The sequence below is a fragment of the Lates calcarifer genome, linkage group LG18, assembly GCF_001640805.2.
Source record: "Lates calcarifer isolate ASB-BC8 linkage group LG18, TLL_Latcal_v3, whole genome shotgun sequence".
Taxonomy (NCBI): domain Eukaryota; kingdom Metazoa; phylum Chordata; class Actinopteri; family Centropomidae; genus Lates; species Lates calcarifer.
Genome location: NC_066850.1, coordinates 13,767,760 through 13,795,680, shown reverse-complemented (window position 1 = coordinate 13,795,680; position 27,921 = coordinate 13,767,760). Strand labels below are relative to the sequence as shown.

Here is a 27,921-nt window from a genome sequence, read left to right as displayed (position 1 = left end):
TTTCTGTCCATTTTCCCTCTGTTTTTGTCACAGGAAGATGACTTCACCATTTATCATCCCACCCATAAAGCTCTGATCAGCTCCATTGTTTCTCCAACAAGGAAACAGCCATTAACACCAGACCTATTTCAATCTCTGATTCTGGACCCCAAAACTGTATTTTCACATGAGGATTTTTCTGTTTGAGGTAAAATGTTACTTCTGATTTGCTTTTCTCCTAAAAACAAAGAAGAACAGTGAGATTTAAACGGGCACTTTGATAACTGACTTTATGTTCTGCATTAAAAAAAGATGCATAAACAGTGGCTACATAGGAAATATAATCAGTGTCAAATCAAATGTCAGGTAATGAGTTAAAAATTATTACTTATCACATGTATAGTAAATGAGTAAAAAAGATTAATCACTCATTTTCTCTAAAATAAAGCTGTAAAGTAGAAGAGAGAGATGAAAATTAATCTGTTAACAAAAAATTAAATTGTGTTTCAGCAGTTTGTCCACATGAGGGCGCTGTACACCAAAAGAAGCTCAATGGGCATGAAGACAGGTAAGTTTGTCTGATAAGACGTGTTGCCAATGTGTAAAGCAGCTGGTTGTTCTGTTGTTAAATGAAGTTATTATTGGTAAATGCAACCATCAGCTACATTTCAAATATGTTTTCATTTTAATAAAGAAATCATTTCATCTGTACATTATCAATAAAAGCCTATATGAACATGCTTTTTTACAGCCAAAACTGTTGACGTAATTCTTGTTAATTACAACAACAACATAAATTACAATTATAATTGATTTTTCATTACAGCTGCCTCAACACTCCCGCAGATGAAGTTTGATAGAGACAGTAACTTGCAAGATGGAGAGAATGGTTTATAAGCTGGAGGTAAACACACACACACACACACACACACACACACACACACACAACAAACAAATACACAAACAACCAAACAACGACACCCAGAGTCTCTCTCTGAACAGGAAGCATTAAGATGAGATCAATAAAAGACTTAATGTGGTGATAAAAACAGATTCATCTGTTAAAATCAGGAGAGGAAACGATTGTGGAGCTGCTACATAGAAAAACGACAAGAGAAGTAAACGTAAATAAATTTACATGTTGATTGTTCTGGGAAAGGCTTAATGAGTAACTCTACACAAAATCCAATTATTGAGTTGAATTAATTAAATGTTCCGCCACTTTATTACACTATCTACAGTATTGATCCTGGTCTCATTTTAAAGTGTTCACGGCAACAGAAATTATTTTCATTTTTTCCAAAGAAAATCCAGTTACTGTTTCCTCTAAACCCCAAAAATCTGAAAAACGTACGACGTTTAATAGAATACAAGACCATGTAGAAAGCTGTTATGAGATGGCCTACATGTTTAGATGAGAGTTACATTATGTAACATGTTGTCCAGACTGGATCTCTGTTGTTTTTTGATCAGTATGACTGTGGAGCAACTGTTAAATTAAACTCTGTGTGGTATTAAAAAGTCTTAAATATGATTTTGTGAACTCTAAGTGAAAGCCTGGTCCCACAATGCAGCTCACAAAGGAAATGGAGGAGCTACTGCAGAACAATGCAGATAACAATGAGATGAAACAAACATAAAGTTTAGTTCTTTGTGCATGCTAATTATAAACTGTTCTCAGATAATCTTGCATGTTTTTCTTCACGTAGATACACTGTTGTCTCTTTTTTTTGCAATTGTGTAACTGGCTACCAAACTGATCTAAAAACAGTGTAACTATGTGGGAGTGTGTGGGCGAATATGAGAAATTTAACTTGACTTTATTTGTTAATCAGCTCATTGTACTTTCTCGCTAAAGCAGACAAACAACCAGAGCCACAAAAAACATCATCAAACTCCTCTTTTATCTCCTTATTGTTTGATGAATTACTCAAACAATGCATCCATCTTTTCTTTTGGTCAAGCAACTGTAGCTATAGATGTAACATAGCTCTTTTTTTTCAATATGGAACATGAGAGCACAATATAAATTACAATGCTCAAGTTCCTATAGCCTGATTAAATGTAGATTTTTGAAGTGTTCTTTATGAAGTGCTCTGTGTTGTATATACAGATTTGTCATTTGTTATGCCATTTGATATTTTGTTTTGTGTAACCTGATAAACTCCCTCATATGTCACATTATAACAACAGGTTTTACACAATAATGCAGCCTGTTGTTTTGTGTTTGGCATCCTCGACTGTTGGTGTTTGCCGACAGAATAATGTGTTAAAATGATATGTTGCGTTAGATCTGGTGCAGAACGAGGCTGCAGGATCTCTCCGTTGCATTTTTCCATCACAGTGCTCTCAGAGAGGTGGCCATCAGCTCCATAATGAGGGATATTACTGGGCTGTAGTTCCCTGTTGATGGTGGGATTTTCAGCCAAATGTTGTCTCTGCTGCAGCTCTTTGTACCAGCGCTACTTCTGTGTTTTTTCAGGACAGCAGGAGCAAATATTGTGCTGCCAAATCGCATCATCTGAATGCTGATTTCAGTCAGACAATGCCCTTTTCTATCCGTTTATATTTGTCTTATTTCCTGAAAATCCCATCCACAGGGGATGCCAACTGTTGATACAGCCTGCCTTTCAAATTTATATTAACTTCATTCCAATTAAGCTAAAATTTCCTTAATTTTATTTGCTCTCACGTGCAGTTTCAGTTTAATCTCAGGTGTAAAAACAGTCAGTGACTCAAGCATTGACTGAACTGCCTCTGACTGCTGTCTTTCTAATGCCTTGGTGTTTGTCTGCTTGTGAGAGCTCTACAGAGACACGTGGCCCGTGTTCTTCTATGCTGATGTCCGTTATTATTTGTAATCTTTTGATCTGCAGAGATGATAATAATCCTGCCACATGCCTCCCTGATTACCAATGCATAATGCTGAGGCTTTATTCTGGAGCCTTTCAGTGCTTCACGTTTATGCAACAGGCCGAAGCAGAGAGAGATAATACTGTGCTTCCACTAAAGGCTGAAGGATATCATTGTTTAAAGGGTGATACTCATAGTTTCACTCTGCAGCTGACCATTGTTAGACTATTTTTGCTTTCCAGCCTTTAGTGTTTACCGGCCTATTTTACTTTGACTACAAGGAAATGTGGCCCAGATCCAACACAGATGAAAATCACAGTCTGGTTAGGGTTTTACCAAATGTATACGACTAAAACTGCTTTTCTAAGTTTGGGGGGAAAAGGTCATTAGAGTCAAATCTGAAAGAGTTAGTCTGGGTTTAGTATATATTTCTTTTACTTATTATCAATAATGCCATGAAAAAGCAAAAATTGACCTTGTTTGTGAGTCTACCTCAAGCACAGTGATCATGTTTTAAATACACCACACAAATACATAGTTTACAACAATTTCCCAATTTAGGATCAATAAGATCCATCCAATCTTATCAAACAGACAGGAGGAAATAGTGAATTTGACAGGGATTATTTTCAGCAGCAGATTAATCCAGTGAGTATTTGGTACAGCTGGACTACAATACTACAGGTATTTTATATATACCTGTTGATTTGGCTCATGTTTCATACATCTAAACACCTCTGTGCCCTTTGTGGTCTAATAAATATAAACCACAACTGGCAAACATAGTGAAGCATTTAGCAGCTAAAGAGCCAGATATTTCCCTCAGGAGGTGGCGGAGGCCAAACACAGAGCTAAAAAAGAGGGAATACTGGACTTAGATTCATCAGGTGGAGACAAACTCCACTCCGCATGAATCATCACATTGCTCTGTAACTGCTGGATGTGGAAAAATGGTTAAAAATTGCTTCATGCAGGTTTAAATAAAAGATGAGAAATGTGGATGTGGTGTCGCATTCAGCTGGGACAGACTCTGGCCCACAGCAAAACCAGAGCAGCTTCTGTATTAACCCAGTAGATTTTTGTTTGTGTTTGTGTAGTTAAATATGGTCTTTGGCTTGTCAACAGGTGCATTTTTTTTTTTTTTTTTCTTTTTCGTTCGCTGGACTCTTCACTGTCGACTGAGAGGGAGAGAAATCAATAGATTTCAGTCAGCTCTCATTGATCGTTTGGTCCTTGGAAGCCATTTTAGACGGCTGGTTGCATCTTTAACAGCAATCAGACTCTGCCAGTGCACACACACACACACACACACACACACACACACACACACACATACACACAAACACACAATGAAATGAAACTATTGATCTGTGTAGAGAAACTGTGTCATAACAGCAGCAAGTCATTAAGTACAGTAAAGAAAATAAACTTTACAGATGATGGCAAGAAGCCCTGTGATGATCCGGTGACATCCACACATGTAAATATCATGTTTTGGTGTCCAGGTACTTTTGGCAGCGTAGTGCAGCCTGCGGCTATCGGCAATGTTTCTATGGTTTCATCTCCCTCTCTCTCTCCCTCTCCCTCTCTCTCACTCTCTCTCTCACTCTCTCTCTGCAGGTTGAGTGATGCTCGGTCATCCCGGTGGCCCTGATGATTCAATCCAGATTTGTGTTTTATTTTGCCCGTGGCTGCTTGTTGTTCTCTCACTGTTACATGCAGGATGAGATAAGCCTCTTAGCCGAGAGAGAGCATGTCACCCCCTCAGAAACATCCTCTGTTTCTCAGGGCTTCAGGTTTGCCTCAATACAGGACAAAAATATTATAACTCATAGGAGTTATTGCACAGATTGGATTAGTTTACTACTGTTATTGAGCAGTTGTAATGGTAATGGCTTTAATAACAAAATGTTACTGATTTTGATTGTTTAATGGGTAAAACTGTGACAAATAATAATAATAATAAGCCAGTTATAAATGAGATAATGTCAGTGTTTAGAGTAACTTTCTCTACATTGATGTCTGAAGGGAGCAGATTTGATTCTTTTGGACATTTACTGACATTTTCAGTTTTCCCAGTTGACAAATTTGCTAATCTTTTGAAGCATTTGAACTTTTTTCTCCTCCATGTTAGTTTAAAAGTTGAATACTTTACCTACTATACCTTAGGCACAGGCCATTAGTGAGAGTTCTCCATGCATCCCTGCCTTGGACCAACCTCTCCAGCTGTCCCCAGCCTAAGTCCTCCTGATGGAGGTCCATCTTTTCTCAGGTTTCTTGGTTTACTCAGGTTTTACAGGGATAGTGAGCTAGCCATTTGCCCAAACCTCCTCTTTTCTGATCCAGGCTTGGGGCCGCCAGTGGCAGAGTTGAATAACAAATAAGTAGAAGAAATAAAATAATAAGTAAATACCCAAAACTTCTGATCCCAGAGAATGAATCGTCATCGTGGTGATATTTCAACTTTCCCTCCAGTGCCAGCAGCAGACTGATGTTTTAATTAGTCCAATACATGATGGAAAACAGAGCCTAGAGTGCACAGAAGGAGCGTGGGGAAAAGAAACAACTAAAACATGAATCCAGCCGGAAAAGATCAGATCCATCCATTTAGTTCCCTTTTGCACGTTTTTAAAACCTGGAGGAGGTGTGACCATATATTTTTATAAGGTACACATCCAGTCTATAAAATACAGTCAATGAATGTAATTTGGGTGAACTGACCCTTTAATATGGAAAGTTCCAGGGTTGTTTTGTGATAGTAGTTTTTGGTTTTAGAGTTAAAATTAACAGAGATAAGAGACAAAAATTTGGAAGGAGGGAGGGAGGGAGGGCTGAGGGAAGAATAGAGGCAGTAGAGTATGAAATAGAGTGAGAGAGATAGAAAACAGAGATGTGGAGAGGGAGGGAGGATAAATGAAGCGGGAGGGTGATGAAACGGATTTAGAGACAGAAAGCGGCCGGTGTTTCAGCTTAACAGTTTCTCAGCAGCAGGCGAACAGCGTCGCCTCCACCTCTCTCCTCCTCCTTCATCCTCCATCCACCCATTCTCCTCTCTCTCTCTCTCTCCCTCCCTCCCTCCTCCTCCTCTTCTCCCTCTCCATGCCGGCGGAGGTTTCCGCGGGGCTGCCATGGCGAAGATCCGGGTGTCGTACGAGTACTCCGAGGCCGAGGACAAGAGCATCAGGCTGGGGTTGTTCCTGATCGCCTGCGGGATCCTCAGCCTCTTCATCCTGGGCTTCTGCTGGCTCAGCCCGACCCTGCAGAGCCTCCAGAGCAAGCCGGCCAACTGCACGGTGAGCCCGGATGCGAGCTCCGAGCTGCCGCCGCCGAAGGCTGCCGGAGCCTCGGATCTGTACTCTGGCGGTGTAGTAGACTAGTTGTAATAGTTCAGGCAGCAGTAGTTGTAGTAGTGAGGGGGTAACAGTTTACTTTAAGTTCCCCATATTCAGCATTTACAGGCAGTATGGAATAAATACTGTAAACTACTATAGTGTAGTTCTAAACAAATATAAATGTTTATTGATATATGTATCAGCAACAAGACCATTATTGGTGGTTGGTATGTAAACAGAATAAATGAAAATATAGTAAATGGTTATAATGATATTAATTATGTCCTCTTAGGAGAAGTTATTGACAAACACTGTAGCCACATTGATATCCACGGGAAATGACCTTATATCTCCTTATAACTATACTTAATGTGATGTAAACCACAATAGAGTTTATAAATGCTACATATGGGAACTTAAGCTGAATTGTTACCAAACATGAGTCTTTTATTGTTTCTTCCAGCAGTTTGATCTATATTAATAGAGGTATTACACTGGACCTATTTGTGCTTCTAGTTGTAATAGAAGTAGTTTTTATCAGGAATATTAATATTATTATTAATATAAGTATTGTCATTGGTGTCAAAATGACCATGGGTGTAGGTATAGGTAGTACTGTTGCAATAGTATTAGTATTAATTTTGTATGTGGCATAATTACTGGTGTCAAAATTAGTAGGAGTTGTGATTGTACTACTGGCTGTGAAAGTTTTTAACAGTCTTAAGTCTTATTATTAGTTAGTTATACTCATAGTTGTTGTAGCAATATTAAATGCTGTTAGTATTTTTGTTTGTGTCAGTATTAATATGAATAGGTGTGTCGGTTTTACCACTAAGAGTTACTATAACTAGTTACTCATAGGGCTGTTATTAGTTTATTAGGATTAAATAACACTTGTACTAGACAGTAGTGATTCAATAGCTAGATAGAACAGATAATTGATCTCAAAACATTTGGATGATGTATTAATTCATCAGGTAAATATTCTTTAATTCTAGTTACAGAAATATTTGCTGCTGTTTGCAGTTTTATATCAGTAAACTGAATATTCTGGAGGTTTTGGACATCACCTAAAGTATAGCTCAGAGATAATTTGATATTGATCTCATAGACTAAATGATTAATTGGTTGATTGAAAAACAAAGATTAGACTAATTAATAATTACAACAATCATTAGCTGCAGCCATAGTGATAATATAAACCTGCAAATTAGTAGATAGACTGGATGATAATTCAGTATCGTCATTAATCTCATCACATTAACGTTCTACAAATTTTTGATAAGTAATTATTGCTATAAAACATAAATTAAAAGCTAACACAAATAGGGTGTTTGAAGAATTTCCCTCACACATATGAGGGCTTGGTCTCATGTAATACATGACAGTGCTTTTAACACCACTTAGATTATTTCATATCTGATTTTGCTTAATGCCATACTGTGATATATCAGTACTGGAAAATGTCCTCACTAAAGTTATGATAGTGATTTGTGTAGTGTAGTGTAGATACTGGTGTGAACCACAGTCACAAAGCATTTCATGATTATCATCATTTTGAAAAGTCAAACCACATGATTTCTGTGGAGATGATCTGTGATAAATCCGGACTAAAACTGATACATATCAGTGGTATATGTCAGTCTGTTGATCCAGACTCTAAGTTTTCATCATGTTGATGGACAGTGAGGGTGATGAGTCTGTCATCATCTGACACTGAGCTGCCAATCATCAGTCAAACTGTCAGTGATAATAACTCACTGTGGGCTTTAAACTCAGCGTGCCGGTTCAATTTTGGTCGATAAAACAAGGCATGCCACCATGGTGTGTGGGAAATTGTTAATAATATTTTTAGACAAAAAGATTAATTGATTAATCAATGATTAAAATAATCATTGTTTACAGTGCCCGTAGTCTTAATTTCACTTTATTTTGTGGTTTAGTATTTCTGGTTTTTACCCACTCCCACCTAGGTGTTTCCACCACTTTCTTTAAAAGCAGACTACAAAATTAAGCGCACATATCATAAATACTCTCTAATAGCTGCAACCAAGAGTGTTAGAAATCTGTCACATGGGTAAAAATCTTGTCCTGTCCCAATGGAACACAAACACTGACATTTAGTTTTGACAAAAACTGACATTACAGCTCACTGTAGCTCTTCATTCATTTAATCATTTATTTTAATCCTTTTTTGTGTCAGTACAAAGCAGATTTCTCCACCTTCAGCTGCCTTAGCTCCTTCATGCTGCGTCACTTTTCACTGTGGTTTATTAAAACTGTTTGCACAGCGTTCTGAAGCCAGTTGGGAGTTTTCATGACATAAATTACAGGCGGCTGCAGCCTGCACTCCTACTGCTGTTTACTGTGGATGATGAATTCATACCAAGCTGATTTATTTGGCTGTTAGCTTATTGCATTGTCCTAAAATAATATTCATGCATTATAGAGAGTGGAAGCCTTTTGTTTTGTTTTTTTAAATCACACAATCCAAAGTCATGTGGCAGTGAGAGAGCATACTCTGTCATTCACTAATCCACTGCTCAGTATAACATAAATCTCAATATTTGGACTTTACCGCAGCCTCCTGACCTCTTGACAGATAAAGGAATGTCTGACTTTTATCAAATCTACACAGATTGATTGTGTTTTACCTTGTATTGATATTTTTTTCATGCAGATGTTATTTCTGTCTGGTAATGAGCAGAGAGAAGAACTACTGCCATCACTCTTCATTATCATGTGAAATATTAATATAATTCAGGTCACGTTTACTCAGATATTCAGGCCTCACATCCAAACTTATTATCTGGAATATTTCTGTGTCCAAAGACGTGGAGGATGTTTACATGTAGGGGGAGTTTACAGCAGTAAATCTCACACAAAGTCACATTTTGTATGTTTTTAGTCGGTCCACAGCTTTTGTCCAAAATGAAATATCTAAAAATCTACCTGATGGTTTGCCATTGATACTTCGTTCAGACATTCACAATCCCCAGAGGATGAACCCATCCGACTTTGAAGATACTCTGACTTTACTCCAGAGCCATCATGGGGCTGACAGTTGTGGTTTTGAGTGAAATATCTTGTCAGCTATTTGAATTATTTCAGGAAATTCGTGTTCCCCTCAGGATGAACTGTAATTACTTTGGTGATCCTCTGACTTTTCATCTGGCCCTATCATCAAGTCAACATTTTAATTCATCCATTACTTTGGTTTATGACCAAATACTCATCAGACTCAGCTGTAGTTTGTGTTTTGATAGCGGTATAGCCTCTCAGAGAATTGTAGACTTTTGTTAGACTTTTCTCAAGTAGCATTTTCTGGCAGTAGAAGAGGCTGCAGTTTTATGACTGCAGTCCTCGCACCCTAATTGTTTGTGGCCCTGCCACCATATTAGAAACCTAGGGTCCAGTTTCAATTATTGTATTAATGCTTCTCTAGTTTTAATATAAACATCTGTACTCAGCCAACACATACACTGATATTAATATATCTATAACGGCAGCACCAGTTTATCAATCTGATTCTATATGGTGATGAAAATGACTGCATGAAGTTGTGTTCATGATGGCAAGTATTTACTCGTGTCTCACTGTGTTTCAGGTGGTGTCAGTGTTGCGTCCGGAGGAGATGTTCGAGTGTGTGTTTACATGCGGAGCAGACTGTAAGGGGACGTCCCTCTATCCCTGTCTGCAGATTTTCGTTAACAACTCGGAGTCAAACTCTGTGGCTCTGCTGCACTTTGACGAGCAACAGCTGGTCCTCAACCCAAAGGTAAAATAAAACAGTTTTTTATTATTTCAATGTCAGGCGCCAGATGAACCTGTGCAAATGCACACACAGACAACAAACACACACAATTTTGCTTATACTATTATACTATCCGCTACATTGGGTATTCGTATACATGCACTTGTCATGTTGATGTACACCATAAATTCTGTTCAGTTATTGTATGCTCTTATGTTCAGTCAGATTTTCAGCCGGTCTGTTTCAGAGTGGGTGCTGAACTGGTTTATAAACATTTAATCTAAAGCTTATCACATCCCTACACACCACAACCTGATGCCTCACAGAGTTTTGTTTTGTGTCTGTAATTACACTGCTAGCATGTTACTAATGTTAGCAAAATATGCCAGCAAACGGTTAGCTGATTTGTTTTTATGCTAACTTCCCCTGACTGTGGCCATAGGGCAGTTGCCTGCTTTGCCAAGTTGGTAATCCATCTCTGCCATTCGAAACCTTAAAACCTCAGCAGCCAATAACATGAGTGCTTGGTCTGGATCAGAATTAGTGGATTTCCTTAGAAAAGAAGAAAGAAAAACAATGTAAGGGAAATACATTTTTGTTAATTAATTTGCGAACTTTTAATGTTAGACAGTTGAACTTGAGTAAGTGAAACTGTACTGATTGTAAGAGATAAACATGGTGTTGAACTGGTAAATTCATGACATTTCCTGAGGATGAGGGTTCAGTACGATGCATCAAAACCATGTATATCAGATGTTAAACACATAAACATGCAAAGATAAAAATTGAAGCACAGCAGGATTCTTGTGAATTTCATGTTGTTTTTTTTATCCGTTAAGCATCAGTCTGATCAGTTTTTGTGCCACATCTGCTTGCAGTCAGGAGGTGAATAGAAATAGACCCAGTGAGACACAACACACCATTAAGACACTTAGTGTGTGAATGAAGGACTTACAGCACCATTAACAAACAGCTGACAGCAAACACATCACAGCTGACACCATGTGTGGCTTCAGTTTTAGCTCTGACTGTGGCCAAAAGTATGTGGACACGGTCACACTTCTCTTTTGTGCCCTTTTTAAAGCTCAAATCAAATTGCTTTCTCTGGGTGCTTGAGGAGATCATGAAACTGTCACATATAGTTGGGGTCAATAGGGGCCCAGCATCAAATTTAAAGCAGATTACTTTGTGACTTGAATGTGTTATTTCTGTTTACCTTGCGATCATAAAGATAAGCCTTCAAACATATTGACCCTCAATCAATTTTATGGATCATATTTCATTGTCTTGACTCCACCTGAAGCAACACAGTCCCACCAATGCAAGCCATTATGCTTTTTAAATGCAACTGTTAAAATCTGGAGGAAAGTCTGAAACCAGGAGGGTGGAGGCCATTATATCAGCACATTAATTCCCAACATTCAGGTGTCCACATACTTTTGGCCATGGAGAGACAGGTGGGACCTGAGGTGACAGAATAAAACACCAGAATAGGGTACAGTCCATGTCCATCCATCTGTTGGTCTGTGGGACTTCTTCTTCTTCTTTAGTGCACGTCTGGGTCGTCGCTACGGCAACAGAGTAAATATAGAGGGGAGAGACGGCGCGTCATCGATGCCTCTCAGTCACCATGGTGACCGCAACAGAGATGATGTGGAGAGACGGGGGAGAGAGAGAGAGAGAGAGACGAGTCACGCTTCATTCAGAAATCCTTTAATGTCTAATGGAAAGAGGGAGGAAGGTTGGATATTAGGATAGATGTCACACTGCTTCACTCATGGTCTCTGTGACCTTTTATATATAACTAATGAGGCAGAGCATCACACCTCAAACAGAGTCAAGTCCAAATTTATTTATATAAACTGACAAGGTCGCAAATTACAAATTTGTCTCAAGAGGGTTTAACGATCTGTACAGCTGTACAACACCCTCTGTCTGTAGACCCTCGACTCAAACTCCTAAAAAGAAACTTTAACAGGAAAAAACAATGGACAAGCAACAGAGGAGGAATCCCTCTTCCAGGATGGACAGAGACATGTGTACAGAGGAGAGCACAGTAGACACACTGTGGATTTACAGTTTGGGGGGATATCAAGTGAGCTCCAGGTGCCTTCAACAGGTAGAACCTGAGCCACACAACGTCTCCACCATGAGGACATAGAAAGACGACAAACACAAACACACAACAGGCAAAACTGAAGTCTAAGAGAAGGAAACGCATAAGGAGGGAGAGACAAATATCTATCCATCCATTATCTATACCGCTTATCCGTTAAGGGTCACAGAGGGGTTGGAGCAAATATCCAGATCCAAAACATCTAGAATGAGTCACCAACAGCCAGTCAATGGTCCAGCACAGAGAGTCTGAGTGAAAAGAGAGGAAGGGGGAGAAAACAGTGAAAGAGAGAGAGGCACACAGCCTGGACATCCATGTGTTTGAGAGAGTAAATAAACAGAGAGTTAGGCCACAGTTAGGCCCCAGTACTCCCATACAGACGTGCACACAAACAGTTGCAGACCCCACGGACATGTAGATGTAGCTATACTTTTGTCTAGTCCACTTGGAGGAGTGCATGCACAGCTGGTGTCCTGGCTATACAGACCAAATAAATTCAAGAGTGCACAGACGGCCAGACAGTTTAACACTAGCTTTAGAGAGATGCAGTGGGCTGAAGTAAGTTTAATAGATTCACTGAGATTGAGATCAAAGTGCTGGAGGGAGAATGGTAACTGATGTAATCAAAGAATAAACCACTGACTGAAAGTCAAGGTGTGAAGATGAGTTTTAACCTTTTAAAATACACCGTCCCACCCATGGGACTCTCTGTCCTTGGTAGTTCTACCTCGGGTGTGTTTTCATCCATCCCTCAGTATGTTATCATAACTGCTTTGAATCACGAACACTATGAAAGAACCAGGGCATGAAAAGCTGTCATTTTCCTCTAAAATGGTCAAGTTTGTCTTGTTCATGAGCTCTGTGACCTTTTACCTAACTGACTATTGAGAGCGACAGGCAGACTGGGAGAGTTAATTGCAGCTGTGTCTATAATGGACGTTGAGCCTGTAGACCAGCTGACGAGGAGAGAGAGACCTGCAGTTAATTGGTGTTGTGTCTATAGGGGGCAATTAGTTAATGGAGCCGCCTGTGGACCAGATGACTGACATGACATTAAGATCTACAGAAGCTCAACTGTTACAGAAACCAGCTGTCTTTATATATATATATATACTGTATGTGCCAAAGGATCATTCTGATTTGTTACAACTTGGGTCTTATTTTGTTCATCATCTGTTTGTGTGTTTGCTCTTCACTCTATGCACCTGTTTAAAGGATAACTCTGGTGTTTATGAGCACCAGAGTTATCACTATATATCACTACCAGACTCCATTGTCAAAAACAGGAATTTTACAGAGCAGAACACAGGAGCTGCTGGTCTACTACTGCCTCCATCTGTTAATTTGTTTGTGTTATTGTGTGGCACTTTTACTTATATAAAGGATCTGAATACTTCTTCCGCCACTGAGAGTCACACAATAACTAAAAAAAAAACAAACAAAAAAAAACTAACACATTGAGGCAGTGGTATTCCAGCAGCTCCATCTTAGGTTTGAACAACTGTGTGGAGCTATTTCAAAGCCATATTGAAAACACATAACTACCTGTGTGTCATTAGGCGTGGCATGAAGAGATAAAGTGCTGGGATTTTAGTAAATCATGATGTTAAAAACAAATTAAGTCTGATAGTCTTTTAATAATCCACATATTATCTGAATGTGTCCTCTGGGCCGGGTGGATCTGAGCGGCTGAGCCACGTCGATACATCAGTTTGATAACCTCCCCAGAAAGTTATTGTGGAAGATACACAGTGATATACACACAGTGATACACACACTTCCTGAACCGTCTCTCGTTTATTGGGGTCAGGAGTTCATTTCATTTTTGTAGGAACAAAAATTAACGGTGGAGACAAGAGCAGAGAAAATGGCTGAAAGGGGAAAAATAAATGGACCAGCAGAGTTTTTTTCTTTTCTTTTTTTTTTTTGCACATTGCCAAGCTGCTGCTGCTGCTGCTGCTGTGTGTGTGTGTGTTGATTTCAGACATCCATCGAACCACCTCACACTCTGCTTTTCAAACAAAAACAGATGAGCTGATATTTCTGATCAGATAACACCTAAAACCTGCTGCTTTAATTAAAATACAACAAACAGATTATGTAAATACAAATGCATATATGGACATTTTTATAATTGTGTGTGTGTGTGTATCTGTACAGGTGTGTGTTCATGCATGTGCTGCCTGGACACGCTGTTTTCTGTTTCTCTTTCGACTCAGTTAAATCTGTAAAGGTGACAAAATGAAATCCAGCAAACTTATTTGAAAACTGAGGAAGAACTTAACATGTTTGTGTTCCCAGATGTGTGATACGGTGATGCAGTGGTTAACACAGTTGCCTCACAGCCTCGCCCCATTCATTTTTTCATTTAATAGGGTTATAGAGTGGTGCAGATATGAGTCCTAATACCAGGAAGTAAGTTAGTATTTTAGCACTTCCTGTTCCTTCGTCCCAAAGTCAATGTGTTTTTGTTAAAATGTGAGAAATAAGGTCTGTGGTTTTAACACAAGCTCAAGACATTTTCATGTTTTCATATTATTCTACAACATAAAATACGTCAGTAAATACCCCACTTGTGATTTTTAAGCTTTTACGTGTCTTAAAAAAGGCGGTTGCTAACGAGTGTCTAAATGAGACTACAGAGGTTGTCGGGGACGTTAACATGAAAACTGATCTACTCAGCAGTCCACCTTTACAGCCTTGTTGTGTTTCTACTCACTCTTTCAAACTATCACTAACTTTCTAAGAAGAAAGGCTTTTGTAGAAGAGGTCAGAGCTAAATGAAATGACAAGGTGGAAGCTTAGTGGTGGAGATGCTGAAGTCATGTGACCGTGGTGTAGTTGGTTTATATACTAACATTAGCTTTTTACTAATGGAGATTGTATTTAGGCTTCAAACATCAGAACAGTGGTGTTCATCTGTGAAGATTATCTGATGAACTAAATGTTTAAGTATCATAAACTTTTGTTGGTCACAGTTTATTTTGTGCAATAATCCAAAAACCAATGAAAGAATCCCACTTTCTGTCAGGAGAACCAGGGTGATGCTAACTTGTGGGTTGGACTACAGAAATATGTCATCCCTGCACCATTCTGCCTAACCCACCCTCACTGATATAAGTTAGGTAGACAAAATATTAGAAACTCTTAGAATTCAACAGCAGCACAAACTGCATCCTCCAAAATAATCATTGAGTTGAATCAACACCTCTTAAGCACAGAAATACTGAACATTCAAACCTTCATGTAGTATTAAGCTCCATGTGTTTTGAAGCTGAAGCACTTTTGAATAAATTTCTCGTTGGTTGCAGATTGTTCTAAATAGGTTTCTATAATTATTCAAAGTGCAGTGCTGTTTGTGTTTGTCTTCCTCTATATTAAATGAAACATTAAATATAATTACAGGCTCAAAGTTAGCACACTGTTACTTTTTATCCATATCCTACTGTAGTACTCTTCTCTATTCTCTGTGAGCCAGTTTGCAGTTTATTGCTCTGAGCTCATAATGTTCCCCTGGCCTTCTATCAAATATAGACATAACTCACACACACACACCCACAAGGACTAATGTAGCCAGCCTAGCTTGGCAGACGCCATTAAACTAGAAATGGATTGACTGGTTTGTGTGTGTGTGTGTGTGTGTGTGTGTGTGTCTACTTTCAGTATATTTTCAGAGTGTTTTTAGTCAGTGTGTGTATTTCTGTGTGTGTTTGTGTCCATCACATAACATATTTCATAAGTGCTGAAATCCCTCGCTGAAGTCTTAACAACAAAGTAAAGCTGATTTGGCTTCAGGAGAGACGTTAGCATCATGATGGGGATTACGCCACATGTTCTTAGAGCTGTAACGCTGGATAGTCAAGTTTCATAGACTGTGAGAATCTACACACTGCTACATATTTTCTATTCTTCTATTTAAATCTCTAAAATTGTGGTTGGTTGCTCCCCTCCTTTTCACTGCGATTTGTGAAGTGTATTATAAAGTATTTTGTTAGTTTTTTTGGTTGGATCTCCACAGCAAGCCCAGTCCTATAAACATGAATGTCTGTGAGTGACTGACAATGATAAAGTTGCACCATTGGTCGGCTGGCTGTTGGAGTTGTCTCACTGGCCATTGCTCTCTCAAGATGATTTTGTTGTGAACACTTGTAATGTACTCACTCTGTAATGTCATCGGGGAGTGTGACTCATTTATGTTTGCCCACTGCGCTCCACTGTTTGCAGAGTTCTGCCAGTTGAGAACATGTATAGCTAAATTGTAAATGTTATGGCATGTTAGCACCAGCTGACAATGCTGGCAGTGGCTCATACACCATCCAAGCTAAGTTTTTACCAGGTCTTGTTTGTTTTAACAAAATTTAAGTACGATATGTGTTGTATTTGATTGTATTTGGCTTCAAAAACAATGAAAGCGGTGTATATTTGTGAAGATTATCCTGCTGAACAAAACTTTTAAGTATCATAAACTTTTGTTGAACATGGGGCTTATTTTCCATGTTAGCATCACTCTTTTAGAGTAGTAGAAGTTAGCATCACTCTTTTAGAGTGATGCTAACTTCTGGGTTGACCTACAAGAATATGACATCCCTGCAACACTCCATTTTGTTCTGAGTACCCCTCATTTTTGACCCTTTTCTCTCCTGTACTTTCTACTTGATACTGCATATGGCAGCTGTATGCAAACTGTAATTGTAAGGGCAGGAAAAGTGATCATTGAGCCATAAGTATTGATCAATACCAATATCAACTTCTGCAGATGTTGATGCTGTTCTGTGACAAGGAGCAAAAGAAGTCTCACTTATCTGCCCCATTAGAGCAGATTCATTTGAGACTCCTTCCCTCCAGTTTCCTGTCATTTAAAGAGCAAATCAGCTCTAAATCATGTGTTTTGAGCTGTGAAATGGTGACATGGTGAGAGAGGGGAAGACGGAGCGACAGGAGAAAGAGAGAGGAAGGAAGAGAGGAGATGGAGGCAGGTGGGTGGTTTCACTCAGCCAATTACACCGCCGAGTAATTTCCTCGTTTATGACTTAATTATGTTATAAATGTAAATGACAAGAGCAGCGGGTAACCAGAGGGCAGCACTGTTCAGCTGCCTCTGCAGACTGACACATACATACACACACATTCTTTTTGTTTTAATATAACCACCTCTAACCTCTAACCTTTACCATTATTTTAATATTAACAATGAATTCTGATCCCAAACTAATGATTTGTAGAAGTAACTTTTAAACTGTCCATCTCTGTGGATGATTTTCTTTTAATTTTCCTGAAGACATTTGGACCTAATTTGCGTAGAAATACAGCAACAACAACACAAAACATGGGCTGAAAATGTCAGCAGATAGAGCTATTAATTTATAAAAGCATGTATTTCTCCAGGCAGAGAATGAAAAAAATACTTAATGAAATCACTGAGGAATGACGAAGGCAATAATGATGTGTGTGTGTGTGTGAGTGTGTGTATGTGTGTGTGCTGCGCACCTAAACTAATTAACCGTAATGAGGCAGAGCTTCAGGAGCTCCAGGACTTTAGGGGGCTGTTGGTGTCTCCCTGCCCAACCAGGAGCCTCTGTCCCCAGGGACACGCTATGCCTTACCCCCCACCCCCACCCCACCCCCCAAAATCTATCTCTTTTTCTCAGAAGAAACAATGAACTATAATTTCTCCTGAAGCAAAAATTGGTGATGTTTTGCTGTTACTAGAAGTACATGTGCATGTTCTCTGACGATGTACAAGAGTAACCTTGCTAATCATCTTTTTAACTGTCAGACTAAACTGGGAAAAAGACAGGTAGAAGGACAAACACACATCTGCTTAAATAAGCACAGGCTGACCTGCTGATTCATCTCTGTCCTGTTCATCCACACTCCACATAAAGAGAGACAGGTAGACAGACAGACGGGCAGACGTGGCCTCATGTTAATCTGTTTAGCTGTGTGCAGAGGTGGAGTCAGACTGAAAGGCAGCAGCAGGTCACTGAAGACAAAACACATTCTGATCCTGATCATCTGTTAAAATTCACAATGAGGCAACAGCTGTCTCTGATAATGTCAGCAGACAGTCTGAATAGTTAATAAGTTCATATTTGTCTAATTTTGTCTCTTTGTGGTTGTATTGTGTCTCTGTGAATGGTTTGCCTCTCTTTGTGGTGGTTTTTATCATTTTGTACTTGTGTGTTACATAACTGTGGTCAACAGGGAAAAGGGTGTTTCGGGCAGCAGTAGATTTTTTCGTGGCAATACCACTAGTGACCACTGGTTGAAACTGGCAGCGAGGCTGGGTGACGGCATCGTAACCATGTCTTTTAATGCATCCATGCTCTGATGCTTCCAAACTTCCAGCTTCATTACGACCAGTCAAAGAACCTCTGTCCTTGACTGATCCAAACAGAGCGGACAGTGTTTGTGTCGTCCACCTGTCAGGACGTGATTGATGCTCCTACACTCACAATTAATTATCAGTGTCACAACCGCTCAGTCAAGAGAAGTTTGAAACAAAAAAGTTTGGACTAGAGCTGAAACAACAGCAACATCAACTGACTGTTTTGAAAATTAATTAATTGTTTCAGTTAGGATTTTTAATCAGTCTTTCTGTTTTCTATTACTTTATGCTTCTTGTCCACCACTCCACTACAACAATAGTTACTTTTCAGATTCATTTTTTATATCTTTCCTGTCTAGTAAAAATCATGTATTTCCAAAGCCCTACAAATATGATAATCTCATTTTTTTTAATGAGCTCCACCTTTAACAACTGCAGCAGTAAAATGCCAAACACATCATCTAAATTTATAAATCACTGGAAGGGATCATTTTACTGATTAATGAGTACTTTTACTTTTGATACTTTAAGTAAGGTTTTCAATGCAGCACTTGTAGAGGAGTATTTGTACACTGCAGTACTGTAGTACTGCTACTTATACTTAAGTAAAGGATCTAAATCCCTCTTCCACCACTGCTAAAAAATTATAAATAATCTGCAGATAATCTGTGATGAAAATGAAAAGATCAAGGCTTTGACACTAGGAATGCCTCTAACAATTATTTTCAGTATCGATCAATTTGCCAATTATTTTAGTTATTTTTTCTATCAATTACTTTGTCTATAAAAATGTGGTCAAACCACTAAGTCAAATGTCTTGTTTTGTCTGACCAACACTCCAAATTGTCATTTATGACAAAGAAAAGCATCAAATCCTCACATTTGAGATGCTGCAAACATCTATTATAATACATTTTGCCTTTTTTTCAAAAATGGTTTGTCAATTATCAGCTGATTGATTGATTGACTATTTGTTGCAGCTCTAGTGTACCTGATATGTTCCCTCAGAAGGTTCACTGGATCTGGCCTCCACAAAGTATTTTAACAGCAGCAGGATTGACAAACAAAGTCTGAACACCCCTTTAAATGCAACAGAGTGTCCCTGCTTTGAATATCAAGAAACCCTGAAACAGCAACAACACCTGAGAGTAGAATTTAAATGAGTGCACATTTGTAGAAACCTGCAGCGTTTTTAGACCTTAACTCCTGATCGGTGTGTGACGTCTCATCCAGAGAGCAGCTGGCCATTGTTTCATAAAACACACCACATGTCAATACACACACTCTACATTGATCTCATTTAGGCCATTTATTAAGGGGTAAAATACACACACACACACACACACACAAACACACACGTAATTGTAACCTCAGCCTGTTGGCATGGCAACCGCAATCATCCAGTAGGGCAACCCACTTATGATGTCATCGGGCGAGGCGTGTTTGATTGGCCGGATGATAAATGGCTGCTGAGCTGAGCTGAGTAGTAAGCTGACAATTACCTGAAACACAGAGTGATGGAGAGAGAGAGAGAATGGGAGTGATGGTCTCTCTACCTGCACTGCATGAGATCCAATCAGACAGAAAAACAAATCCACTGAGGATCTGATCAGACAGATGAGAACAGAAAATCGTCAGAGTCTTAAACAGCTGAGTGGAAATGAAAAAAATATATCTGTGGTCAGAGGGTGGCTGAAATACAAAAACTAATATGTAGAACATTTCAGGTCAAGCTCCTGAGAATAGAGCACAAGAACTGTGACACTGGAAGTGCTGTGGGGGGGTTATCACCTTGATTTGGATATACAGCAACGTTAAAGATACTTTTGCTCATGTTGGGTGCAGGGGTTTATGACCATTTCTTCCATAGCCACTGACAGTAGTATTTACAACTTTTGGACCAATAAATTTGCTTGAGCTTTTTGGCACTGGCACCAGACTTCTCTCAGTGGAAATTTGTGGAACCAGGTGTAGATTAGTCACAGGCGCCATGTTGTTGGAAAAGGGCTATAACTGGTCCAACATTTTCTAAGACCGTCGATGATCTCAGTAGCTAGCGGCCCAGCTTCAGAGATGATGGGCTGGTCAGTGAGTACTATCATCCTAAAGGTATCTCTTATCTCTGCAATCCCCTTTGGCAATTTATCACTGGCTCTGTTATCCATAAAGGTTTAATATACTGTACATTATAATCCCTTTTGAATTTGTCTCAGTACCACACACACTGCACACTGTCCTGCTGCCCCAAATACTCATTACAGCATCAAATGTGGATTAATCCACTGCTGAAAATAGTCCCACAGCAAATGCTTTTATATATTTCCTCCAGTTTTTTTGTTTGTTTGTTTGTTTGTTTGTTTTGATAAAAACTACAGTGAGACAGTTTTAGGGAATAACTGAACCTTTCTCAAGGAATTATCCTTTTTCAAACATGTATGTCTTCAGTATGAACCAATCAGATTTACTGTTTTTATTGTCTCATCTTTCATTTTCATGTAATAATGCTCTTATTGTGTAAAGCTGAATGGTAGTTTTAGTTGCAACCGTCATAAAAAACCCCCCTGAACCCCCACTGACCAACCCCCTTCTCTGTACCAATCACATCATTGTCATAGCAACCAGCTGATCCAAGGTAACCAGCCAGGCACCAATCAACCTCCTGCAGCATGAATCTGTGTGTGTGTGTGTGTGTGTGTGTGTGTGGATATGTTTAGAAAATGAAACTAAAACTAAACTGAGAAGAAGAGAACATGCAAATCTCCCCTAAGCCAATCAGCATTAAACATCACCTTGTTGTGACCTCATTACAGCACCCCCTGCTGGGTAATCACTGATATTTTCGGAGACACTAGAACAATGCTGCAACCCTTTAACTTCTATTGATGGCTCAGAAACTTCAGTCTCAACTCCTGGTCCACTTGCTCACTTGTTCTGGAGCTTTTGACCACATTACACAGTCTTCATTGCCAGATTTTTTTTGCTAAATTATCCTTGGAATTGTTAATCACTGAATCGATGTGGATCAATGTATTGTTACACCCCTACTTTTCATGACTTTAATCTTAACAAGAAACGGCATGATGAAGACTGTGTGATGCAGTCAAAAGCCTCAGAACGAGCAGACCTGGAGTTGCGATTGACTGCATTGATATTTTGTAAAAGTAAAATCTCTTGTCTTTCTGCATCTCAGTGTTCATATGTCCCTCCCTGTGAGAGGGACAACCAGAAGAACAGAGACAGTGTTTTGTGGTGGGAGGACTACTTCACCAAAGAGGTCAGCAGCCAGTCCTTCACCTGCTTCTTCAACCAGCAGAGGAGGTGAGACACACACACACACACACACACACATTTACAGTGCTGTCTATTTTAAGGTGTGGTGCAGATAAATTGGAAACGGGGGGAGGTGTGAGGCTGTGAAATTTGCTCCGCTGACAGATCATTGTTACCACAGGAGATTACAGATGGCCGCCACAACCAGCAGCATTACTGAGGCGTCTTTTTGACAGAACCTTTTCCACTTCACAATTTACTTCCAGCGACATTTGACCCCACAAAAGTGACCATTAACTTCAATTTAACAGCCATTACAGCTCCAGACCTTAGAACTCCATTTTCAGCCAAGTTTTTCACAAGAACACTGTTGTGTGTCATGAAACTAAAATATTCGATTGAAGTACAAACACCTAGAATCTGTGCTCAAGCACATTACTTGAAAAAATGTACTTAATTACTTCCCACCGGTGCCCTTTAGTGTCCCTTTGCCCCAGTTGGGTCCTCTTAGCTCCAATAAAGGGAAATGTTTGTTCCAAAACTAGCTCCATAAAGAAATGGTTTCCCTGTTTGTTGTGGAAGAACTTGACTGTCCTGCACAGAGTCCTGACTTCAACTCCATCCAGCTCCTGAAACAGACCCTTATCACCCGAGATCAGTCACATACTTTTGGCCATGTAATGAATGCACAAGTATATTTTCTAGGGAGTTCTAGAGGAGAAAGGACTGTGGAGAGTTTTAATTCTTTTCTTTTTTCTTCTTATTCAGGTTACTGTAGACACCTTTATATGCTGTGACCGAAAATTGATGAGGTGGAGAAAAACAGATCTCCTTTAGCATGTCAGCTTAATCCTCCTATTATTCACAGACATCGCTTACCTGTGACCTTGGCTAGTTTTATTTTTATCTCTGCACCAGAAGGATCAGAATGAGGAAACTCTGCTTCATAAATGGGGGCCCGGTGGGAGCTTGTTGATGCTGCAGATAAGCTCTTCCTTGGTGTTTTAGGGAGAAAAAAAATAACTAGAACAATCAAAAGGCTTTTTTTTTTTAAGTTGAGAAAAACACAGTCACTACATGTTGGGTTTGTTTCAGAGGTGACATGAAGGTTAAACTTTGGCGGTGTTTCAGCCTATGTATGAGTACCAATATCAAGTTAAAGTGCAAATTAAGGATTTTCTTTTTTATCTTTAAACTTTCTTGAAGATTAATGTATAAGAGCCTTATATTTGGAAAACAATACGTTATAGTTACTAAACTCTTATTTATCTTTTTGAGTAAACAGTACAGATTATTTTAGATAATAAATTTACCAAGCTTGTCAGTATCAGTATCCCAGCTAACAGAGTGGTGCAGGGATGATTTTTTTTTCTTTTTTTTTTTCTGGAAGTTAGAATCACCCTGCACACATAAAAGCTTAAAAAATCACAAGTGGGGTATTTTCTGACATACTTTATGTCGCAGAATAAAACATGAAAATGTCTTGAACTTGTGTTAAAACCACCGACCTTATTTCATCTGACCAAAAACTCACTGACTTTGGGACGTGGGAACTGGAAGTGCTAACATTCTAACTTACTTCCGGGATTTAGGACTCATTCCTGCACCACTCTATTGACGACATTATTGGGTGTATCTTTTTTTTTTTCCCAGGCCTGATGATGTGTTGTGGCGCCGGTCCCATGACACCAGCGTCTTGCTGCACTGCGTCCTCTGGCCAATGGTGTCGCTCCTTCTGGGCACGCTCATCGTGCTCCTAACGGTGTGTGCTCGCTCCCTTGCTGTTCGAGCTGAGGCCCTCCAGAAGAGGAAATGCTCTTACGAAGTTTGCCAAGACCTGTCTGGTGTACCCTCAGATCGCCGTGGCAACAAGACCGGGGACCCCCTCTCGACGAACTCTGACCCCGAGCTGTCGTCGCCGTCAAGGACCCTGCCGTTGTTTGCAGTACCGGTGCGGCGCCGTGATCGAGAACATTAAGACAGAACAGAGAGCTCTTTCACAACATGAAATCTAATCTTTTAGGATGCTAATGAGCTGGTGAGCGAAATCCTGGCTGAGGATGCCACCGATGACCCACTGAAGCCTGGTGTGTTTTTTATCATCAAGGAACGAGGTGAATATGGCAAGAGGACGAGGGGAAATCCACCCCGTTGCCTATAGATTTCAACAGAAATACTGTAGAGAACTATCAGCACATTTCCTCTGATTTTAACTGAACTGGATCAGTGGGGGCTCTCAGATGTTGCTGAGTTGAATCTTCTGATAATAATCAGCATTTCCTCTGTGCTAGAGTCATTATGAATGGTTATTTAAATGACGCTAGTGCTGTGATAGATGATACACTGGCAGGAAAACTGAATCAGATTCAAATTTCAAACATAAGGATTGACACTTGGAACTCAACTGCTCTTAATTGTAGCTCTTCTATTAATGTAGTTTTTCCTTCAAGTCCCAGTAGCCATAAATGTGTCTAAATAGAGAGCCAAAGTCTCCGCCTTCGGGTTAGTCTGTGCTCCTCGACCTTGTGTGACTCAATGCAGTTTTTCACTGAACGTGTTCCTTGGCTTTACTCTCCATATTCTGTGATGTCTGCGTGTCTACTGTAGCACATTGATCCAAACCGCCCAGTTAATTGGTTAGCACTGAAAAAACTATAGTTCCCGTTAAGTTCTACCAGCACGAAGCACCGCAAAATACACCATAGTAAATGTTGCTTTCTTGTGTATCCATATCGTCCTCCAACTTTCTCTTCTAATGTCGTCTTTCCAAAATTTCAGGTTTATTCTGTGCTGTTTAAGGTCATTTATATACCTGCAAAGTCAGCATTATTATTCACATGCTTGTGTACTTTATATTTATCTGGAGGATTATGTAGTATAACCACTAAGGGGCAAATTAGGGCCACATCATTCCTGGCCAAACACTCAATATGATCGCTGTGAACTTTAGCTTTTGCACAACATAAACAGAAATGGCTACACTAGAGGAGGCTATAATATTGTTGATGTCAAGATCTTGGGGGAGAAAACAGCAGCATCGACGTCATAGATAACGATGTCAGGTATACTGCCCCCAGTGGTGATGTGCTACATTGCATCTCACAGACGTGGACACATTAATTTCTGCGGACATGCAAGGGCAGGATACATGAAGTAGCTTTGATGCAAACATGTAGTTAAAAGTAAATATATCAGCAGCTTAAAAATCGTCTACAAACTCTCCTGATATTACTGTAGTTACATCCTGTATTTGTACAATTTTGGAGGGGGACATTTTCTTGTTTAATGTTCAACAAATTGCTACATGGTACTCCTAAACACAAGGTGACCAGGACCCTTTAAAGCCATGAAAACTAGTCAGGGCAACTCAGCTGGTCTCATTCTGTCAGGTTTCAACCAGCAAAGATCTGAGGTTTCAGGAACGATTCATTAAAGGGTACTAACAATATAAATATCAAATAAACAATTATATTAAAATGATACATATATTTTTATGTGAAGTTAAATACCCGACAAACTATTTAGTAAACTTATGCTGTAGAGCTGGATTTGTAATAATGGGTTACAAATACAGATGAGTTATTTCAGTTCACAAGAAAGATAAATTTACTTTATCATTTATTATTTATTTTACTTTCCAATTTATAGTTTATAGTTTGCTGGCTCTATTTATAAAAACAAGATAACAAAGAAATCAATGAGACAATCACACAGAGGGCACAAATGGTACATCCAATGTAAAGACTAGTTCCTCGTACAGTGTTAAATGATTTATGTGTTAACCTGTTGACAGCATCTTAATAATAGTAAGTCTCCCAAAGTGGAAATACTTGAAGTAGAAATACCTTGAAATTACTTGTAGATATAATACTTAAGTAAAGTACTTAGGTACTTCGTAGCACTGGAAAAACAGAAAAGGGCCAAGTAAAGAGCCAGTCAAAGTTAAATGGTAGGATATTTTTAAATCAATGATTGGAGGTAATTTTAAATAATTGAACTTACTTTATTATTTATTTATGTATTCAAATACACTGTAGACTCATCAGAGGGCCCATTAGTGGCTCCTGTTGCTTCTGGGACTCCAAAGTGCTTCCTCCTTAACGATGTGAGAGCTGTTTGAACCATGACGGGTGTTTGCAAACAGCAGGAACGAACCACAGGCACAGCGGAGGCAATCGCAGCAAATGTTAGACAGAAAATTTCCTTAGAAAAATGATGTCTATGTGTTCTGGTATATAAGGGGCCAGAAATATCACAGTGCTCTGACATCAATAAATCCATTAGTTTCCACGTTAAAGGATTGAGAAAGAGACTGAGCTGGAAAACGAGTGGTGGTCAACATCAGTTGATGCAGCCAATCAGAATGGTTCGATTAAAGACCAGAAATGTAGATTTTTTTTATTATTAGAAAGGAATATAAGGGTGTTGTGCTCTAAATTTTGTGTTTCCCCAAAGGAACAGACTTAAGCAGTCTTTAATATACCATATAAAGTTAAAAATGCTATCCCAGTTCTCTAGCCAGGCTTCCATCCACATGTAGCTCAAATTCTAACAGAATGTTGAGAAATTTAGCAAAAGAAGATGCAAATTAATGTACGTTTCCATCCACTACTATTATGCAAATATTAGGAGTTATTAAACTGCTGCAGAAGAAGACACAATGAGATGAGGTTATTGAAAGAGTTCCAGTCAAAAGTCAAACGATGGAAAACCATCATTGGAAATCTTATCAGTTCCATTGATAAGTCACATTTGAGTCACATGCTTCATGTGCATCAATGTTTATTTGTAAGACTGTTCCCGTTTGACTTTGTCGTGTTTTGCTTTACTCAATATACCAACTTTTCCAAATCATTTTTGTGATATTTTGTTTAATTTTCATCATTTCTACTCAGGTTTTTTACACATCGACAATGTGCATAAAAACAGGTGGCTCTAAACCCATCTATTGGCTCTCACAAGTATTCTCTTACCCATGTTTTGACTTCACATAAGTGAAAGATGACAGCTGTGCTGTGATTTTGTTTGTATTTAATTGTAAAATGAGCACTCAGAGTTAGTCAAAGTTAGAAGCTTGTTCAGGACAATGTCAGTCAGCTGAATGAGACTCATAGAAAGGTGTGCCTGTGGAGGGAAAGCCCAACCTCAAGGTCAGGGAGCAAAATGCTCTTCTACACAAAGCAGCTAAAGCTTTTCCAAAAGTTGCTAAAAGGGTCCGAAAAGTCAGATTAGTAAAATGTTTGTGCCAGTTCATTCAAAGAGCAGCGGCCAGTGGGGAAACTCAAACACTTGGCTGGGCGACCAATGGTGTAACTTCATCAGTCAGATAGTCAGTCAGTCAATAATGGACATTTGTGTTTTTAAGGCACGCTGTTGCAGTCCAGTCCAGGTGACCAAGACTGAGGTAGGAAAAATGTCTTTGTACAACACATATCACATCCACCTGCAGGTATGGATTTGGATAATAAGTCCTTCTATCTAAATCTATAAATCTAAAGAACTGAAGCATTAGACTCAAGACTGAGTGTAAGGAAACAGGACGTTGTAGCAGAGCTACAGCCCGATCTCTGAATGTTAAGCAGACAGGCTGTAGTTCAGTAAACACTGGGGAAGAGGACATGACAGCTCCAGGATAAAAACAACACATGGCCGGTGCCTCGAGGCCTTTCAAACGTTGCCTTCAGCTGTAATGAGGACAAAATCTAGACCATGTGAATAAAGTAGGGTGATTTTGTGAATCCCTATAGTGCAGATGGTTCATGGGTAAAATCATATTCTACTCAGTTTTTACCCTGCTTAGATATTTAGGAAAACTGCTTGAGTGACCAAAGTAAAAAAAACAGGAGAGTCAAGTTTAAATTTAAATCTGGCAGTGCTTTCTTTTTTTTTTTCTTTTTTCTTTTTTTTGCAGTGGTTTCAATCTGGACCATTTGCTTTGATAAAATCGGTGGTGGTTTGTGTTTATAATCACCATGAATTCAGTGTTTTGTAGCAGTGAGGACAAGAGTTTCAGCTCCACTGTTGGTTGTCTGCTTTTAAGTACTTACCTCTGTTGGTGTCTAGATATACAGTAAGGTCACATGACTATGTTTTTGTTTGTTTGTTTCAAAGGCTGAATTTGAGGCTAAATTATTTTTCTGTTATAACAGAGCTGCCATCACCAAACATGATTAATCTTGTATCAGAGGGAGTTTTTCATCTTCAAGTGTTTGTCTCCAAATTTCTACCACCACCTTTCCAACATGCCCGACAGTCTAAAAATTACCTTGCATGAAGCTACACGTTGCTT

The 27,921-nt window shown here is 39.2% G+C and overlaps 1 protein-coding gene across 1 annotated transcript; it reads left to right on the top strand.

Annotated features, from left to right (window-relative positions):
- The first annotated feature begins 7 nt into the window (after positions 1-7).
- LOC108901354 (calcium-activated potassium channel subunit beta-4) lies at positions 8-27,921 on the top strand. Its single transcript, XM_018702828.2, has 7 exons — positions 8-187; positions 493-547; positions 806-883; positions 4,453-6,125; positions 9,772-9,942; positions 21,553-21,680; positions 23,286-27,921. Exons 4-7 carry the CDS (start codon positions 5,961-5,963, stop codon positions 23,608-23,610), a joined length of 789 nt encoding a protein of 262 aa, XP_018558344.1. The 5' UTR covers positions 8-187; positions 493-547; positions 806-883; positions 4,453-5,960; the 3' UTR covers positions 23,611-27,921.

What these genes read in the sequence shown, in the direction of transcription:
- LOC108901354 (XM_018702828.2), top strand. Translation starts at nt 5,961, where the DNA reads ATGGCGAAGATCCGGGTGTCGTACGAGTACTCCGAGGCCGAGGACAAG. An exon ending in GCAAGCCGGCCAACTGCACG is followed by an intron (nt 6,126 to 9,771) that starts GTGAGCCCGGAT and finishes ACTGTGTTTCAG; the next exon opens with GTGGTGTCAGTGTTGCGTCC. An exon ending in TTCTTCAACCAGCAGAGGAG is followed by an intron (nt 21,681 to 23,285) that starts GTGAGACACACA and finishes TTTTTTTCCCAG; the next exon opens with GCCTGATGATGTGTTGTGGC.